At 33.4% G+C, this 19,695-nt stretch overlaps 3 protein-coding genes across 4 annotated transcripts; 1 reads left to right on the forward strand and 2 right to left on the reverse strand.

Moving 5' to 3' along the window:
- Nucleotides 1–794: 794 nt before the first annotated feature.
- On the reverse strand, nucleotides 795–6,400 carry elg1 (enhanced level of genomic instability 1). Of its 2 annotated transcripts, none has more exons than XM_089731505.1 (3): nucleotides 6,184–6,400; nucleotides 2,240–5,735; nucleotides 795–1,202 (listed from the first exon to the last, which is right to left on the reverse strand). In XM_089731505.1, the coding sequence occupies exons 2-3, from the start codon at nucleotides 5,725–5,727 to the stop codon at nucleotides 929–931; spliced, it is 3,762 nt and encodes a 1,253-aa protein (XP_089587631.1). In that variant the 5' UTR covers nucleotides 5,728–5,735; nucleotides 6,184–6,400; the 3' UTR covers nucleotides 795–928. The 2 variants fall into 2 exon arrangements, with proteins under 2 accessions (XP_089587631.1, XP_028038986.2); XM_028183185.2 differs by having other exon boundaries at nucleotides 5,950–6,398.
- Nucleotides 6,401–7,999: 1,599 nt separating this feature from the next.
- On the forward strand, nucleotides 8,000–15,370 carry UQCR-C2 (Ubiquinol-cytochrome c reductase core protein 2). Its single transcript, XM_028183215.2, has 10 exons — nucleotides 8,000–8,207; nucleotides 8,360–8,493; nucleotides 8,779–8,953; nucleotides 9,081–9,212; nucleotides 10,535–10,705; nucleotides 11,212–11,303; nucleotides 11,875–11,972; nucleotides 13,060–13,223; nucleotides 13,836–14,054; nucleotides 15,217–15,370. Exons 1-10 carry the CDS (start codon nucleotides 8,163–8,165, stop codon nucleotides 15,298–15,300), a joined length of 1,314 nt encoding a protein of 437 aa, XP_028039016.2. The 5' UTR covers nucleotides 8,000–8,162; the 3' UTR covers nucleotides 15,301–15,370.
- Nucleotides 15,371–16,835: 1,465 nt separating this feature from the next.
- Trmt112 (tRNA methyltransferase subunit 11-2) lies at nucleotides 16,836–19,291 on the reverse strand. The gene has a single exon (XM_089731517.1). It carries the CDS (start codon nucleotides 19,067–19,069, stop codon nucleotides 18,692–18,694), a length of 378 nt encoding a protein of 125 aa, XP_089587643.1. The 5' UTR covers nucleotides 19,070–19,291; the 3' UTR covers nucleotides 16,836–18,691.
- Between the last annotated feature and the right edge of the window lie 404 nt (nucleotides 19,292–19,695).

A 19,695-nucleotide genomic window follows, 5' to 3' on the forward strand; every position in this document is an offset into this window, starting at 1 on the left:
CTATTGATGATTATTATGTTTTTATAGAATATGTATTTGTTATTTATAGATGAATGCCTCTTGTTGTAAATACATTTATCACGACTGAGGTGGTTTTTTGGGAGCTGGAACGGATTAATGGCGTTTCAATTAATTTCAATGTGGGAAATTGCTTTGAGATACGAGCAAGGTTACGGGACGAATTAAACTCGTATGTCGAGGTACCTACCACTGTAAAAGAAACACTTCAAGAGACAGATAAATCTCTCCCTATGGCACGTTGCAACAGATATACTACTAGAGATATAACAGAGGTTGGGTTGACGTCAAGCAGGCGAGCGGTCGTAAAATTGATGCTAAATACCTACCTATGCAACACGATAGGGTCACAAGCTGCGCTCCCGATCCGTTAACGGTGCTTTTAGGTACCTAAAGCACCGGTCACCGTTCTCGTTGAACCCGTCGCCGACGAAGGGCCCGACGAGTAAATTGACGCATAGACACAGCTCACTAAGTTTCTCGCCGGATCTTCTCAGCGGTCGCGTTTCCGATCCGGTTGTAGATTCTGCGAAGCACTGCTCTTGCTAGGGCCAGTATTAGCAACACTCCCAGGTTGAGCCCCGTGAGCTCTCCTACACGTCAAGGAGAAGCTGAAATAGCCTCACAAGGCTATTAGCATTGGTAGGTAAAAAAAACATGCTGCGCCGACCACACATGGTGTGGGGTTAAGAGCAAGGAGAAGAGGAATCTACATCTGTATATTTTTTGTCAATTATTTATGGGTGTTTACTGGCTAAACAATAAAACAAACCATATTCTAACAGCAAATTTGTCAGACATCTAGTCATTCAATACATACTTTATTTAAATTCAGGAATAAGTACATTTTTTAATATAAATAACTCTTTTAATTCATAAATCTAACTTCACAACATAATAGTTTAAACAGTTACTTAAAGGAAAAATTACGTTTATTGTTAATATTCAAGCTATCACTCAAATTATCAAAACATTCACTTCTACATTGTACATTCACAGATTTGAGATAATGACAGAAACGATTTTTTCTTTTAGAATTACTGTCCGACTTAGTCTTTTCAATGGAACATATACTTCGGCAGGAAGGCCAATAATCTAGGGCCAAAGATTTTCTGTCAAGAACAACTGACGGGTTTAAGCAGGCGGTCAAATTGTTATGGCGTGATAAAACAGCGTCCCGTTCTCTGAAAAATAATAACAAAAATTACCTACTCCTTAATAACTAAAATATTCTCTAAGGTATATTAATCATGCCATTGTGTGCTGGTCTTAATGACCCTGATATTGACTACACAAAATAAATGTCATTTATAATTGAATGGGTCATTAAAAATTTAGATATTAAAATTGGCATAATATTTAATTTTATCAAAAGAGCAGTGGCATACTGTTTTTCTTATCCTCTGCTTATAATAGAATTGACAGAAACTGCAAAATGTAATAATTACGAAGAATATTAAAGTTGCTGACTTCCCTGAGCGACGGTAACCATTCACCTTCAGGTGGGCTGTATGGTCGTTTGCCTACGAGGGAAATAAAAAAAGTAGCAAGAATATCCACATTCAGATATTTAATGAGAATGTTTCCTTCTGTAGGTACCATAGTGATGAAAACTACTCAAACAACTCAACAGTAATTCAAACATTGACTCTTTTCAACTGCAGTATTTCAATTTATGACTAATTTACGAGTATTCATAAATTGAAATACAACGCAAATAAACTACAGTTAAATGAATAAATTAATACAATTGTATTAAGTAAATAGTGCTGACCCTATCGAAAAACTCTATTGTCCCCAGATGTGACCCGATTCAGTCAAGCGCCTGGGTGAATAGGGACAAGTGAGTTTTGAAACTTTTTCTTTAATAATAATGCATTATAAATGAAAATTTAAGCTACCGGAACCATTATGATGTGTTTTATTACTATAGCTAAAAAAAAAACGATAAAAATCAATGTCGAACTTAAAGTGTCCCGAAAATGGGGGGAATTTTACGGTACTAGGCGTATTGTGAGATTTCTCCCTCTGGAGTCCTAACCACCGGTAGCTTGTGTCGTAGACACGGCCTCCGTACCATCGCATTATTTTAAATTATATTTATAATCCGTTTTTTAAATATATTTTTTTATAATAAGCTTCTTAATAACTAAAATTTAAATAATAAAGGATAAAAAAAAATTAAGTATGAATTTCAAAATGTTAATAAAAGTAACATTACCTCTGTGTTATAATCCCAGGGAAATATATTTCATAGCTACTGTCTACCTTGAATCGTTTTTGTGCATTTATCAATGAAATGCTTGTTAATGCCTGTGATATTTCTATGCTGCTTTGATCACTATTTCTATATTCGTCGAAATTTTCTTGTTCTAAGACTGTGGGACTCTCTTTTGAGTACCAAAGCTTAGAAACGACAGCAGTATTGTGATTGTTTCTGGGACAAAAATAGTCTGCTAATGAAATGCTGTCTATTGTAGCAGCCAATGATTGTAGGTCACCATTAGAATGTCTTTTTTCTGTGTTTTCTATAATATTGCTATCATTATTTATGTTAAGTAGTTGGGGTAGATTCCACCAAATATTTAGGATATTTTCATCACTTACTAAATGAGTGTGCTGGAACTGATGCCACAAATATGTAGTATTTTCAGATGTAATACGTGACTCTATATTCATTTCTTCCATTTCATCACGATCAGCCCATGACATGCTAGACTTCTCATCATCGTGCTGAGACTTAAAGTCAATTTGAGGAACATCATTAGCAACAATTTTCACTGGTGATGTATAAAACTGTAAACAGTTTATTGTTTTTCTTATGTCTCCTTTGAAGTAATCTAAAAATCTGGCACCAGTTCCAGGATAGCAAGAACCATTTTCAACGAGACACATCACATCCAGCCAGGGACCAAGCAATCTAGGCATAAGTTGGTTGAATTTTAAAATTTTCCCACTCAGCAAAAATCTTTGTAGATGTGGACATGAAAATGAAGAAGTCACTAAAATAACAGGCCTTTTTGAACTTTGTACTATTTGGACAATAGCTGAACAAAATCCATCGTCTTGTTCAAAAACGATATCAGCATCATCAATCAAAATAAGAGATGAATCTGTTCTCATGACTTCTTGACTATTTTGTGAAAAATTTATAGAATGTTTTTTATCTGAATGTTTTTCAGTTTTATCATTTTTCTCAACCGTTTTCTTTGTTCTACCGCGTTTTTTGGGTACATCTTGAATAACAATTTCTTGTGATTTTTGAGAGTTTTCAAAACTATTTGCTGTTCTATTTACTTTGTGTGACTTTGTTGCTTCACGTAAATCTTGCAAAATAATTTTTCCATTTCTTTTGGTACTTGCATTCACCTCAATCACTTTGATAGCTAGTTCTGCTGCAACTGCATAAACACTGGAAGTTTTTCCACTACCAACCGGCCCAGTGAGAATTACAAGATTATTTCCATTTTTAATAGTGTCCCTACTATCTGTATCTGAATTGTAAAAGTCAGATGAATCACAATCGGAATCTAATCGTTGTTTTGATTGTAACTGATTTTCATTCCATGAAATTAACCACTTTTTCAATTCCTTGATTGTTTCGTAATTGCCAATTATTTGATTAGTTGATGTTGCCCTATATTTATCAATCCAAGATAGCTGATCTGGATTATCATTACTTATTTCTATTAAACCATTTAATACTTCTATACTATTATCGAGATTTAAAAAACTATTATCTTTCAGTTCTCCCTTTTTTTTATCTCTTAGCAGTCTATATGTTCTGTAAACAGGAAAATTTGGTTTTAAAGTTTTCATATGTTGAAGTAACTCTTTAATACTTTTATTTACTATTGGTGCTTCTTTTGCTTTATAGAAATGATAACGGTTATTAATTATTTCTCTAAATGATCCATTGACTGGAATCAAATTGTCGAGGTCAGAACTGTCAAAAGGATCAACTGATTTTGGTAGATCTTTTTCATGTGTTACTTCTGCTCTATTTCTTTGCTGAACATGCACAACTACTGGAAAATAATCGACAAAGACATCCTTTGATTTTTGCTGAGAAATCATTTTTTTTATTTGTTCTGGTACACCACTTTGAAGAAATTTCTGTTTTGCTTCATTTTCAACAGAATTAAATGGGTGCTTTGGGTTAAAAATTGGTGCTAATTTAACATCTTTTTTCAGTCCCAGTTTCCTTTCTTTTTGTGTAACCTTTGTTCTCATTTTCTGCACTGAATTTAATTTGTCAACTGCTTTATGTTTCTTTGGACTATCTGACTGCAGAATAGGTTCAGAGGGTTTTTTCTTTTTTGGTGTAAATATATGTAATTCTTCATCTGAACTTGATGGAAAAACATTATCTATATACTTGATTGGTTTCTTTACGTTTCGCTTCGGTCTCTCTTCATTACATGCAGCTATGTGACTTTTTTCACAATCTTGTTTTGTTTTCTTAAATTCTACATAATTACGTTTACGTTTAGATTTATTAATAAATTTTCTACCCTTTTCTACAAAATGCTGATCAGTTGACGATTCTAGACAATTTACTATTGAAGTTTCCTGATTTATTTCTGAATCATTTATATTATCACATTTTGCAATGCTTTTCAAGTCGTTCTTTTTCTTTTTACTTTTCTTCTTAGATCTAGTGGCCAATTTAACTTTGATAACAGTATTTTCAGTTTCAGATTCAATAGGGGAAATAGATTCTTTTTCAACTTTCTTAAAGTAACATAACATATTTTCTTTCTTTTTGATTGAAGGTGATAATTTCTTCAAAAACTCTTCATCTTCTTTGCTCAGTGGGTTTTTATTTTTCTTACTTATATTAGCCTCAATTTCTGGTTCTTCAAAGATGTTTATTAACTGCAATGCTCTGTCATTTCTTCCACTTGAAATCTCATTAAGTTTATCAGTAGTATCATCAGCCTCTTGATTGTATGCCTTGTTTGTTCTTAATTTACTTTCTTGATTTAAGAGCATACTTTTGAAGTTTTGAGCTCTTTCTTCTAGTTTTCTCTTGATACATTTCTCATGGAATTCTTCAACTTCTTTTTTTTTCAATGAACCTTTAGTTTCAGCCATCTTTTGTAACATAAGCATTCTCTTAGCTTTTGTACTCTTTTTATCACTTAAGTCTGCTGATTCTTCATCTGGTTTTTCTTTGCCAGGTGAATTTGAACCAATACTTTTATTTCTTGAATCCATAAGTAATTTAAAGGCATTTGTATGTTTCTTCTCCAGAGTTTTACTTGATGTTGAGTTAGAAATATCAGAATCAACTGTACCTTTGTTGAAATTTGTGATTTCTTCAGGATTTTCTTTAAATTCACTATTATAATTTTGAATAGGCATTTGAGTTTTCCTTTTTCTAACCATTTTAAACAAATAGTTTATTGGTTTTAAGTTATTTTCATTTGATAATGAATCTTCAGAATCAGTTTTTCCTGGAGATTTTATAGTTAAAGATGAGATAAGTGTTTCTGATACATCTAATACATCTTGATCTTCCTGCCCATCATGTCTCAATTTATATTTTTTTAACTTTCTTTTAAGTGCTTTGCTGCATTTATGCTTATGTGCAATATGTTTAGCTACGAAAGCAAAGCTATGATGATTTTTGTGTATTTTTTTGCTAAACTTTGATTTTATAGATTCTTCTATAACAGCTGATGTTAATTCACAAAAACTTGTCATCCCTCACCCTGAAATTATAGCACACAATTTAGAGGCTTATCATGGAATAACGTTGAACATTATAGTTTTCACGTATTATAATTGGATTTTGCATTAATAATTTACTACAAGTTTTGAGTTTGGTGAAAAACAATCAATGTTACCTAAAAACGTAATTGGCGGGAATGGCGCAGAATCTATTGATTTGTCTGAGTAATACCTAGAGTTATGTTTGATACTCACTCAAATAAGACACGGGTATCCTGATAAGCGAAGTAAAGTTTGTCAATCCATTAAAATCTTGCGGTACCATTATGGAAAAGGTGAAAATTTGGTAGGTAATGATGAAAAGCACAATTGTAAATTACAATTCTGTATCCACATGAACGTCTTAGGCAAAATGTATAACTAATTACGGTAGATACATGAATAGATTTATTGAATTTGTGTACTCTCCTAAATTAATAGAGTACCTACTTGTAATATGTAGCTTTAATAACAACTCATACACAAAATTTTGTGTTGACGTATCTAATCAAATTCATCAAATTGGCGGCATTTCCTTCAATTTCCTTGCGGTTCTTGTAAATTAAGTGTATTATCTATGGTTCTTAAGTATAGATTATCATCAACACGTTCTTACTCCAAAATTAATCAATAATGTAGGTGTACTTGTAATTATTAAACATCGGTATGTACAGGAAACACTATATTAAGAAATTTTAGTGCATAATCTATGATGACTAGTTTAATTAAACTGTCATTAATACTTTGGACCGGTGTCTATTTAAGACATATTATATATTATTATATACAGAGTGATGCCAGGTGTATTGTACTTACAACAGATTCACTGTAGTTTTTCTGGATTTACTGTTTAATGCATTTAAAAATTAAAAGGGCAGTGTTGGAAGATGTAATTAATTTAATATTAAAAAACTGTGTTAAACAAAACGCATTGTGCGACTAACGCTGCTAGTATTAGCATTATTAAGGAAATCCTCAAAAACATCAGCGGTATCACATATTTCGCAAACAATTAACAGAAGACAAAATTAAATATTTTGCAAATATTGCTGTCAACTGTCAATTTCGTATTACGAATTTACAACTATTGTGCAGATCGTGCTACCTCTGCAAAGCGATTTGTGAAACTCTAATGCATTCTTTTTCGTACAGACAGTCGGTATTACGTTTCTTTCTACGAATGAATGATATGGCAATAGAGTAAGGATTTATAAATAACTAGCGACCCGCCCTCGCTTCGCTTCGGAAACATTACATTTTATTATTGTTATTTACGTATCGCGGGTGACGCCGCGGGGCGAAGCTAGTCTAAAAAATAGCCTAAGTTACTCCTTGTGCTATCAGCTACCTATCAGTGAAAGTCTCGTTAAAATCGATCCAGCCGTTCCAGAGTTAAGCCGGAACAAACAGACAGACAGGCAAAAATTGTAGAAAATGTTATTTTGGTGTATGTACCTTATATATATTCATATACATGTAGTAAAAAAAAATGTATATGTATAGATTATTAATCGCTAAATATATTTGTATTAATGTTTTTCGTAAGCTCTTTGTGTACTTTAATAATTGTTTTGTAATATTGAGGTTACTAGTACTATGTTGTGTATTTGTAACTTAGTTTCTTAAAGATTTTGGTCGTATAGTTTCATATTATTAGGTTGATCGAGAAAGCGACGATGGCTCGAGGAATGGGTTACCACCCATTCCTGTCACGAGTTCCATTTCTGAGTCCGTCCTATACTTAGTATGGATTCAGAAAGAGGTCTGCTACCAGTACTACGGTGGTCCTAACCATCAGTATCAATGAGTTTTAAAATTTAGAATACCAAATCATCGAACAAGACAAACACTTTTTGTAGTGTAACTTCGGTGGATAATCTGTGAGAGCACAAAAATTGAAAAAGAGACGTTATAAATGTATTAATAACACCAAGCGTGTTTAAATTTCATCTCACTTGAGGTAAGTTACAAATATTCTATTTATGGATTATATCCTTAAGCCGTTTTGTAGCCAGAGTATTGTCTTTTAGTGGTTGTTTATTTTTATTTTATATTGTTGTAACGATTTCAACGAGATTCGGTGTGCCCTTCCAGCGTGCAATGAAATATGCCGGACCAAAACTCGCGTACAACCTATACCTAGATTCAGTATTTGTTGGTGATAAATTTACGTTACGTAGCATTACGAGGTAAATTATTATCTACCTATCTTTAAGAAAATTAGTAGGATATGTCTACTGAAGTACCTATTAATATTATATAGGTCTATGGTACGAAAAGCTCAAGAGCGCTGACAGTTGACACTTGACAGCTGACAGTTAACAGAGGTTCTTCACACGATTACCTAAACTTTTCCTGAGGAAGAGAAGACTCCGTAAATCATAAGCCTTTGTTGCGATACTACCTAAAGTTTCTAAAAACTTACGAAAATGGCATCCAAAACTCTCGTCGCCCCCTTTATTCGTCATGTTACGGTAATTATCGTAAAAATCGTTTATACATTACATACATTTTTCATCTCTTCCATCTTCAGGCTCATAGCTGTCAAAACCTGATTATGTAAACCATTCATGTTCCTTCAATAGTTTAGCGAACACGATGATATCTAAGTTTTGTAATTTTTTAGATCAGGGGCTACGCCCAAGCTGCGCCGGCAGTAAAGAAAGATGTTAGGATCCAATCAAGTGTTTTACCTAACAAGACGTTCGTAGCTGCTTTAGACAACGGTTCCCCAGTTACCCGTGTCACAATCGCCTTCAAGTAAGTACTATAATTGTTTTTTAAATATAAATAAAACATTTTTTGTTAAATTGTTCAAAAGGTTTTATTTTGTTATTCTTTTATGAAGTCCGAAATATGTTTATAAAATATTTCCTGTCACTGTTGCAGATGCAATATCAAGTTTCGGATGGTATCTATGATTAATATATTGATGTTTGTTATGTAAATCTTGGACATTGGGTTTCTTTTCCATTGAATCTTATCCATGTTAATTAAAAATTTAACTTTCTGTTAGTTATTGGAAATTAATGTAAAAATTTACAGAGCTGGCTCTCGTTATGAACCACAAGCTGAATTGGGATTGTCGCATGTACTACGATCAGCTGCTGGATTAACAACCAAGAATATTAGTAGTTTCCTTATTCAACGCAAACTCTCTCAGATTGGAGCATATGTTAGTGCTTCTGGTGACAGAGAATTCATATATTACACTTTGGAAGTAAGTATTCTAATACATAAATAATTTTGACACATATTACTGAAACAATGCAATGAATGTAAAATGAATGTAATTAATATGAAAACTAACATAAAGATAAAGTATTTAAAAAAAAAGTTTTCTGCAGGCAACACAGGACAAATTGAATGATGCACTGGAGATCCTGAATAACTTAGTTTCAAACCAAGAGTTCAGACCATGGGAACTCAATGATAATGCTCCTCGTCTGAAATATGATATTATTTCTCTACCACCCCAAGTAAGTTTTTTTTATTTTTTTTTTATTGCTTAGATGGATGGACGAGCTCACAGCCCACCTGGTGTTAAGTGGTTACTGGAGCCCATAGACATCTACAACGTAAATGCGCCACCCACCTCGAGATATAAGTTCTAAGGTCTCAGTATAGTTACAACGGCTACCCCACCCTTCGAACCGAAACGCATTACTGCTTCACGGCGGAAATAGGCGGGGTGGTGGTACCTACCCGTGCGGACTCACAAGAGGTCCTACCACCAGTGATTACGCAAATTATAATTTTGCGGGTTTGGTTTTTATTACACGATGTTATTACTTCACCGTGGAAGTCAATCGTGAACATTTGTTGAGTACGTATTTCATTAGAAAAATTGGTACCCGCCTGCGGGATTCGAACACCGGTGCATCGCTTCAACACGAATGCACCGGACGTCTTATCCTTTAGGCCACGACGACTAGTGGATTCAGTTAATTTAAGTAGTGGGTCCTAAGTTGATTATTCATGAATGAATTCATTACTTGTCATCAAGTCAGCACTGGCTGTGGATTTCCTGATAAATTGGACAATAAAAGAAACACCATTGTAATAAAATCTCAGTAATGATTAAATGAAACAGAGGTATTTGTAACTCTTTTTTTTTTATTGCCCTTGTAGGCAGATGAGCATAAGGTCCACCTGATGGTGAGTGCTTACCGTCACCCATGGACTTCAGAAATGCCAGGGGCAGAGCCAAGCTGCGTAGGCAGCAGCATTACTAACTTTACTGTAACCTAATGTTACCATAACTTTTAAAGCATCTTTATCTGAGAAACATGTACATTTTTACTATATATTTTTGGTACAATACCGATTCAGATAAATCTTATTACACAGATAAAACTTAAATTATACAGATTTTATTTTAATAAATATTCATTTTATTTGAATCCAATGTCATTATTGTCATAACATTTGCCTTAGTTGTGGGAGGTATATTATGAGTATTACCATGGTGTTGGTGAAAAAAAAGCACTAAAAATAACTAAAAAATTAGGTGTGAAATGGAATAAATTATTTAATAAAATTAAAACACCTCAGCTCTCGTAAGTTAAAAAATAACATATATACAAACATAAAAGTAAATCTTGGAATTTTCATAAAAGTATTGATAATGTAGATGTTTAACCAAAGACCCACCTAGTGGTAAGTAGATACTATTGCCCATGGACCTTAGGTATGTCAGGAGTACAGCCTACTATTAAGGCTCTCTTTAAACCTCATTTATTGAAGAATACACAACACAACAAACTATGTTCATCAAATAACAAAAAAGTTTACTTTATAGATTCGTGCTGTAGATTTGCTCCATAAGGCAGCCTATCGTCGTGGACTGGGTAACTCGCTCTTCATCTCGCCAAAGAGGATTAATGATATTTCATCAGAGTCTCTTCAGCTTTTTGCAAGCCAAAACATTACTCCTAGTCGTTGTGCTGTTACTGTAATTGGTGATTCTCAGGTATATAATTTATTAATCAGTATTTTTAACTGATATTATTAAATCTTAAAATAGATAATGAGGTTTATTCATAATGATAGACTACATTTTTTGAAACTTTATTTTTAATTACGTGTAATAGTGTGATCCTGACTTTATAACAATTACTCACAAAAGGAAGGGACAAACTTTATTCAGTAGATTGCCTAAATGAAGTGCTTATTTTATTGATTAGTTAAATAAGTGAAATTTATTAGGGAAAATTTTATACTTCAAAATTTACCTTACCTAAGCACAAATATAAGCTATAATTAGCTATAATAGTAAGCTATAATTTCTGTGTAAAATAATTTAATTTCAATATTGGTTACCTGCATTATAACACAATTTAATAGAATGATTTAGGAAAAATAATGATGTCTAAAATAACAATCTTGACTTTAAACTTATGACAAGTAATATTTTATCTATATACCAAAACCTATTTGTAGTACATAAATACAAATTAATATTATTCAATATTATAGGAAAGGGCTGCATTGATTGTTCAAAACCTAAAATTGACCTCATCGGATGCTTCTCAGGCTGAAGCATCTACTTATTATGGTGGAGAATTAAGGTAAAAAAACATATTTTTGTAAATTTTGTTATTATGCCTATTTAAATCAATACTTCAGCTATTTATATGCACCAGCTTTTTTGTGTTATTTGTGTTTAAAAAAAGCGAAACAGACTATATACAGGGTAGTATTTTGAGTGTGTATGTAACTTGTAGCCCTGTATCCTATTTTATACTATAAAAACTGAGACCTTAGAACTCAAATCCCAGAATAGGTAGCGGCATTTACGTTGCAGATGTCTATAGATCCCGGTAAACATAAGTGTTAAGACACCAGGTGGGCCGTGAGTTAGTTCATTCATCCAAGCAATAAAAATAAAAAAGCCTTTACCCTAGCTTGATTTTATTTAAAACATTATTTATACAGGATAATGGTATTAAAAGACTGTCTTGGATTTTTAAAGATATTTCAATTAGCATTTTACAGATTTTGATAAATTTTCAACTGTCAATCTCAATTATCACTCAATAGCCCATAGGCCCTGGGATAGCCACTTTGTACCATCTCAGCAGCCAGAGAACTCTGCTCATATTATTATATGCCAGTAACATTTCAGTTATTTAATTCCAGGAAGGAAATTGGAGGGGATTTGGCTCATGTTGCCCTTGCTGTCCAGGGCGCCCCCGCCGGCTCACCACAAGCTCTTGCACTAGCCGTTGCTGCAAAAGGTCACCTATCACAAAAAGTATTATTGAACGAAATGGAAATGTCATAAAAAAAAAAACTCTGAACTCCTGAAACTCTTGAGTAGTCCCAGCTTCCATCACTTGACCAGAATTTCAACTCAGAGAACCGTTCAGATTGTGAATTATCCTAATCTGGCATTCACGAGTAGCAGGGACTATTCACTGTTAAGTGGTTTGTGTTGGTGTGTCAAAAAAAATCTTTAAAGTCAATAAAAAGACAGCAGAACATAGAATAAAAATAAAAATAATTAAAAATTAATCTATATATATATAAATGAATTGCTGTTCGTTAGTCTCGCTAAAACTCGAGAACGGCTGGACCGATTTGACTAATTCGAATTGTCTTGAATTATTCGTGGAAGTCCAGAGAAGGTTTAAAAGGTGAAAAAATATGAAAATGCTCGGAATTATATAAAAACAAACAATTTTGTTATTCCCTAGATGTGTCCCCTTGATGTGTCTTTTATTTATCGATTGAGGCACTGCGAAGTCTGCCGGGTCAGCTAGTAAATTAATAAAATTGAAAATCGATCATTAAAACTAATGCATCTGTGAGGTATTCGAAGTGTGGATGTAATTGTTATTGTCTCATATAAGTTTTTGTGTGTAAAGTAAAAAGGTTCGATTGAACTTTATAGTTTTAAAAGTAATATTATGAACCCGAATGTGTGTTTCTTGGTCTCCTGCCCCCCATCTGACGCAACGACGGGACAACTGCCACTTTCTCTGCCGAAAAACGTGACGTATGCTTAAACTGTACTAATGTTATAAATGCGAAACTGAGTTTATTTGTTACGCTTTAACGTCTTAATTTATAAACTGATCGTCATAAGGCTTAGCGTACATGCACCTTTTCAGAAATACAGAAAGAGACCGTCACTCAGAAAAATACTATTTATTATTTTTTATTTATTTATTTCATTTATTTTGTACACACAGCTGTTAGAAGAAACACGACAATAAGGATACAGAGTACAAGACCACTACTTATTTCATGTTGAAATCTCTTCCAGTAGGTTTTTTTGGTTACTTTTGTTTGTGTGTAATGAATATTTTCTGTATTTTGCAGCACTCGGCAACGGTCCCGTAACAAAGTGGGGGGCCGATAACTCTCCTCTAGCAAAGGCCATCGGCAACATCGGTCCATTCGCAGCGGCCGGATTCAACGTTAGCTACAGCGACAATGGACTATTCGGCGTTGTTCTATCTGTACCTAAAGACGAAGCTAAAGTCGTAAGTATCAATTTTATTTTGTTTCTGGGACATGCAGACGTGTTCTTGGTCATAAACATTGCCATTTGAGACATTAAGTAAAAATGTTTTCTTACAATGGTTGTCTTGTCCTTAAGAATATTACATACGCTTTCGCGTCGCAATTACATAATTTTCACCATGAATTAAAAGGTTTACCTGTATAAAGAATTTTGATAATGACGCATAGGCAACAATTTAGGCTTGTAATAATTGTCCTATGTGTCTCATGACTATGAGTGAACAATGAAAATCATTTAAATATTGCACCAAAACATGTTCAACAAATTCTCATTGTTAATTTAACATAATTGTAATTGTTCATGTGTATTTGTTGGAGATTACTCTAATTTAGTAATGATAAATCAATTATTCCATTTGAATACAATAAAACTTGAATAAGATAAAAACACGTAAATCTATAATTTAAATTGTTATTCTGCTTTATTAATCTTATAAAATTTATTGGAGTAAGTTTTTATTCAGTATGCCAATGATACAATTTTTGCACGTTGCACATATTGGTTTAGCGACGACGATATAAATATTAAAATGGTAGTCACTATTAAAAATACTTTTTATTAAATGTTTCAGGCCGTAAAAGCTGTAGCTAAGGTCTTAAAAACCTCACTGAGTGCGGACGCTATCAAAGCTGGCAAAAATCAATTGAAGACACAAGTGTTAAATGAAGCCGACACAGGATCGTCGCTTGCCGAATCATTAGCAGCGCAAGGCTTATACACCGGCTCTGTTCGCTCTGCTGTTGACATCGCCAAGGATATCGACCAGATATCCAATAATGACATCTCGCAGGTGATTTAGATAAACAATAACATATATATATATATATATATATATATATATATATATATATATTTTAATATTCAAGAAAATTATAAACATTAATTAAATACGACTTAATGCTGGACATAATCTTCTGTTGATTGAGCACAAATTCTTGCCAAGATCCAGTTAATGGTTTGTTCAAATTGCTGACCAAGACGTCAGTGCATTCGTATCAAGCGATGCAACTGTGCCGGTGTCCGAATCCCGCAGGCAGGTACCAACTTTCCTTATGAAATATTATGTACTTAACAAATGTTCACAATTTACTTGCACGGTGAAGGGATAACAATGTGTAATAAAAATCAAACCCGCAATCTTATAATTTGCGTAATTGCTGGTGGTAGGACGTTTTGTGAGTCCGCACCTACCCGGTACCTATTTCTGCCGTGTAGTATTTCTGCAGTAATGCGTTTCGGTTGGAAGGGTGGGGCAGCAGTTATATTGTAAAAACTGAGATCTTAAAACTCATATCTTAAGGTGGCAGCATTTACTTTATCTATGAGTTCTGGTAACCACTTAATACCAGGTGGTCCGTGAGCTCGCCCACCCATCTAAGCAATAATTAATATAAATTTTATATAATAAATAAAATAATAAATGTCTAATCCCATATTTTGATGGATATCACTCAGAAGACTTACCAAGGCTGCTCCAAACATACAAGTATTCTATGAAGTGGCTGCATATGTTTTGTCATTTAAAATTATGAGTATTCAATATTGTGCCCAAAGATCAAAATTCAACAAAAATGAATCTCGCCTGAAGATTTAGATTAATTTTATGTACTTATCAAATTCTCTTTTTTTGTGGCCGACTATTTGTTCAACAAAACGGTTTATTTTTTTTAATCATAATACTAGCAGGTTTGTTAGGCTCTGCCCCTGGTATTGTTGACGTCCATGAGCGACGGTGACCACTTACCATCAGGTAGATCGTATGCTCGTTTGCCTACAAAGGCATTAAAGAAGAAAAAAGCTAAAGCTCGTCAATAGCTACTAAATAATTAATTTAGAGAATCCATTGACTGAGGAGAAATTGAAATTGTTTCACCTTAGCCATTTTATCTACATACAGAACTAAACTTGGGTGGGTAAACACATATGTTATACACTATACTTTTATTTTCCAGGCTGTCTCGAATGCGGCAAAGAACAAGATTTCAATTGGCGCTGTTGGAAACTTAGCGTTTGTTCCCTATATAGATGAATTGTAAACTCGGTATTAAATCTTAATTTATTCCTTAATCTGTTACCTACCTTAATAAATCAACAAATTAGAAACAATATGGATTGTAATTTATTGTTTTAATAAATCATTTGTTAAATATAAAAATTATTTTGGAGATACTTCATGAGTACCAGATGTCCGAAGTAATGTATAAGGACGCAAGTTTTTAGTATCTTTGAAAGAATCTCTGAAGCCACTGGATTGGTTAAAAAATTGTTTCACAACAACTAAATAAACTAAATAATTATTTACCTACTTACTCGGCCGGTCTCTCAAGACCATCAACTTACGTAGGAAAAAAAGGTTTTTCGGGACAAAAGAGAGTTTAAGACACTTTCTAGACTAGGACTGTTTAAACTGCATACCTTTGTAGGCGAATTAAGTTTACTACAAAAGCTGGAGGGCCGCAGAAAAATTTATTTTCAAAAATATTTTCCTGTTATTCCCCAACAATAGTAAAATATAGCTTCACTTTTAAATTATGCCTTGGGAATAAATGGAAAGAATGGAAGAATAAAAAAGATAAATAATACCTAATTTTAATACTGATTATATGTTTTGACAAAGAATTATATTAACCAAACTATTTTTTACTAAAACTATTTTCCGATTAGAGCATACGTCGCGGGCCTCATCGTAGTAAATAGTATCTCAAATATTAAGTGCATAATCTATGATAATGTACCCAATAATCTGTTCAGTGTATTTGGTGATGTTCGTGTGATAATTACAACAGTTTACCGGCACATCAAATGGCAAAAAGGAAGGAAACAGATTTCTTTTGAACAGACCAGATCAAGATCCAAATTTAGAACAAGACCAGAAATAAGTAAGCTGGATGTACCAAATCTACGCCAAAACACGAAGATCGTTCGTTAAAATATTATCGAACCCAAATCGACGTTTGCCTGGGCCCCATTATGATCCGTCGATTTTTGGGTGGGGGTGGGGGGAGGGAGGGGATAAGGGTTTACCCCCTGCATCATCCCCACCCCGCGGAACCCCATGGTTATGAAGATTTTCACGGTTAATTTAGATTACCACTATTTAGTCAACATATGGTTAGAATTCCAATTATGGTCTATCAATTTTGAGTCGAGGAGGGAGGGGTATAAGGGCTTATCCCCTGCACCATCACCAGCCCACATCCCCATGGTGATAAAGATATCCATTGTTAATTGTTTAGATTAAAATAGCATTATTTACTTAAACTCGAAGGGAGCTAAGAAACCGCCTTATCTCCGACGCTGCGGGAAAAGCAGCCCTTCCGCCCTTGCGTGCCGAAGCACGGTCACTCACGCTCCGCTCGCAGCTTCGGCTTGATGGACCAGCCTCAGCCGCTCCCCATCGCGCTGTTCCCATGTTCCGTCACAGCGGGCGAGGAGTGCTATGCCTCCGTGCCTCCGGTTTTTTATATACACTAGGGGTAGGGCAGACAAGAGCAGGTGAAAAGTGGGATGCTCTGATTCGGTTTTGGATATTTTTCGGATATCGAAAATTGTATTACTAAAACACGAGCAATTTTATTATTGTTATATTTAATCTTAATTAAAAATATATTTTAATACAGACAGTTATAAAGACGCTATAACAAAATGCGTTAGCTCACGTTCCGTTTCATAGTGTGTATAGTAGTCATAGTTTCATTATTTCGTTACATTTTGTGTACAAAAGTCAATATAGTTGCTTAATACAGTAACAATTACTGTGCACATTAATTAGAACAAAATGTGATTAAATTAAAATATATGTCTGTAAAAAACATGACATAAACTGTAATAAAATACATGTTTACCGTGAATGGAACGCGAAACGTCAACTTTGACGTGTACCTTGCTTAAACCTAGGTTTCCTACTTCAGTGGTACCTTGACGATTTTTCAAATTTGTACTTAGGGAAACTTTAAAAAATTATATTTCGTAAACCGTGAGTTTCCGCAACTTGAAAATTTGCAAAAAGCTTTCTATTTATGATTGCTATCTACAAAAAAATTGTGAACTTCCAAATCGACGGACCATAAAGGAAAGCTTAGCCCCCGATAAGACGATGACCCCAAACATTCAAAAAAATATCTCAGATGTTCTTAGAGCTAAAACGAAATAAAGAAATTTTGTATCAAAAATAAAAAATCATTCTCAGTACATTGTGGAAATATTTACAAAGTGAATAGAAGTTACTCTGACTCCGAATACTTTGTTAAATTAATCCAAAGAACGAGGCAAATATTTAATGAAAAGTATTTTATTTTATTATTTATTTTCACTATATATATTTTACTGCTTGATTTCATTCAGATTTAATTGTAATAAATAATGGCTTGTGTGTTTTAATGACGTTTATATTTAAATTACCCTAGTATTTCCAAACTTTTGAGTGGTAGTGTATATAATGCAAACGCACTGTAATTATAATATATTTTAGTTATATTTTGTAGATTATAGCAGTCATGTGATTGGCTTCAAATCTATAATTCTTATCATTTATAATTTAATTTAAAAGCCATTACAGCCATAAAAGATGTAATTACACTATTACAGGTCGAAGTCTCAATTACTTACAATAGTGTCCTACCTTTTAAACTAGTATGAAGTTATCAGTATTAACGTCCCTGAGGATACAACGAAGAAGTACCATCTTATTTAAGGTACAAGTTGAAAAAGTGTCCGCCTGTATACAGCAGGTTATTGTTTGAAGCTCACTAAAATAGTATTAGTACAGGTAGTGGTAATTGAATTAATATAGCAGCTTTAAATAGAGTAAAATGTGCACTAAAGGCTATATTCCAATATACACTGCGAGGACTGTTCAGTCCTCTTACTGGGGCGAAATTCGTTCCGTTGACTGACAGTATACAATCACCGTATCAAAGGGAAATATATGATGTCAGAAATTGTCACCATTTTTCTACTGTGAACACTGGTATTTTCTAAGTAAGGCGCCCTCAGTGCTTTGTACATGTTATCATGTTTACAGTTCATAACCTCATTTCAATAATTCAGTTAAGTTATTATATAAATTGAAAAACAATATTTTCTTTATTGAAAGGATACTTTTAGTATACAACATATGCGTAAGAAAGTTTTCCCCAAATATTTATCAAGAATCCTGGAGCAGCCTCATACTGATTTTACCTATTAAGCAACTTAAAATTTAGTATACAAGGATTACATAAAAATCTTTCACAGTAAATTATATTTTAGAAATTATAAAGTAATGGTACATATCTTAAAATATTTAATATGAAACAAATTTACATGCACCATAGCACTTCTTTACATAAAAAATAAAACAATCCTATGTAATGTTACTGCAATAAAATTAATGCTTAAATAAAAAAATTGTTACTAATATTTTTAGTGCAGGCTCTAAATTGTGAACTACTGCACTTCAGCTTCATTTAATAGCATATTAGGAATTCCTTTAGAAATTGGAAATTGTCTTCCAGATTCTGGACAAGTCAAGTGTCCCTCTTCAACTTCCACCTCTAACAAAACTTTATGAGCTTTCTTCAAAAACTCTTCGTTTTCATCATACTTATTTTCTAAAGATCTTGGCAGACCATCACTGTGGCCGATGCTATCAGCGGCCACCCATAATACTTCCCAATCCAGCTTTGGTATTACACGACTAATAAATTCAGGATTAAAATCGACTTCTTTAACTTTAATGTCTGTCGCGTTAATTGCAAGAGGATAGCCAGTCACAACACCTTTCAAGCATTTCGAAGTGAGCATATTGTGGGTAATTAGTTTCATTATTATATTTGTATTATGCAACTTCAGTAGGAATTGAAGTCTTGACAATAATAGCTTTTCACGAGTAGAACCAAGCTATTAAGATTATTGGCACTTTTTTGTAGAATTTTCTTAAAACATATTTGTTATTATGTACTTTACGTGCATAATTAGATATTTGAGGTTATGTTTAGTTTTTGTTCAGTAGTGTAGTGAGTAGTGACAGCAGTAAGTAGTAGTCGTTTTATTTTTCAAATGGAAAGGCAAAGGTATCACACCATACAGCCTAGTCTGTTATAGATTTTTTTTTATGAAATATATTATGAAATGAAATGAAGCTGATTAATTTAATGGCATGGCATGAAATGAATTGAAATGAGATGAGATGAGAATTATGATATGGGTATTTTTATGAAAAATGATGATATGGAGTGAAATGAAGAATTTGAGACATTAATCAACTGGGATGAAATTAAATGAAATGAGATGAGATGATATGGGATGAAATATAATCTCAGTAAAATGGTGGTCGTTTACTGAGATTTTTTCAATGGACGTTTTGGATGATCCCGATAAGTTACGTCCAGCGGCTTTATTTTATTTTCCCACATTTGTGCACTTTCAAAGATACTAAACAGTTAATAAAC

Source organism: Bombyx mandarina, chromosome 11 (genome assembly GCF_030267445.1).
Source record: "Bombyx mandarina strain Sakado chromosome 11, ASM3026744v2".
NCBI lineage: Eukaryota > Metazoa > Arthropoda > Insecta > Lepidoptera > Bombycidae > Bombyx > Bombyx mandarina.

Bases quoted from the DNA above. Each gene is read 5' to 3' on its own strand.
- elg1 (XM_089731505.1), bottom strand. From the start codon at position 5,727: ATGACAAGTTTTTGTGAATTAACATCAGCTGTTATAGAAGAATCTATA. The intron at 1,203-2,239 runs GTAATGTTACTT...ATTATTTTTCAG, and splicing joins CCTGGGATTATAACACAGAG to AGAACGGGACGCTGTTTTAT.
- UQCR-C2 (XM_028183215.2), top strand. From the start codon at position 8,163: ATGGCATCCAAAACTCTCGTCGCCCCCTTTATTCGTCATGTTACG. The intron at 8,494-8,778 runs GTAAGTACTATA...AAAAATTTACAG, and splicing joins CGTGTCACAATCGCCTTCAA to AGCTGGCTCTCGTTATGAAC. The intron at 9,213-10,534 runs GTAAGTTTTTTT...TTTACTTTATAG, and splicing joins TTATTTCTCTACCACCCCAA to ATTCGTGCTGTAGATTTGCT.
- Trmt112 (XM_089731517.1), bottom strand. From the start codon at position 19,069: ATGAAACTAATTACCCACAATATGCTCACTTCGAAATGCTTGAAAGGT.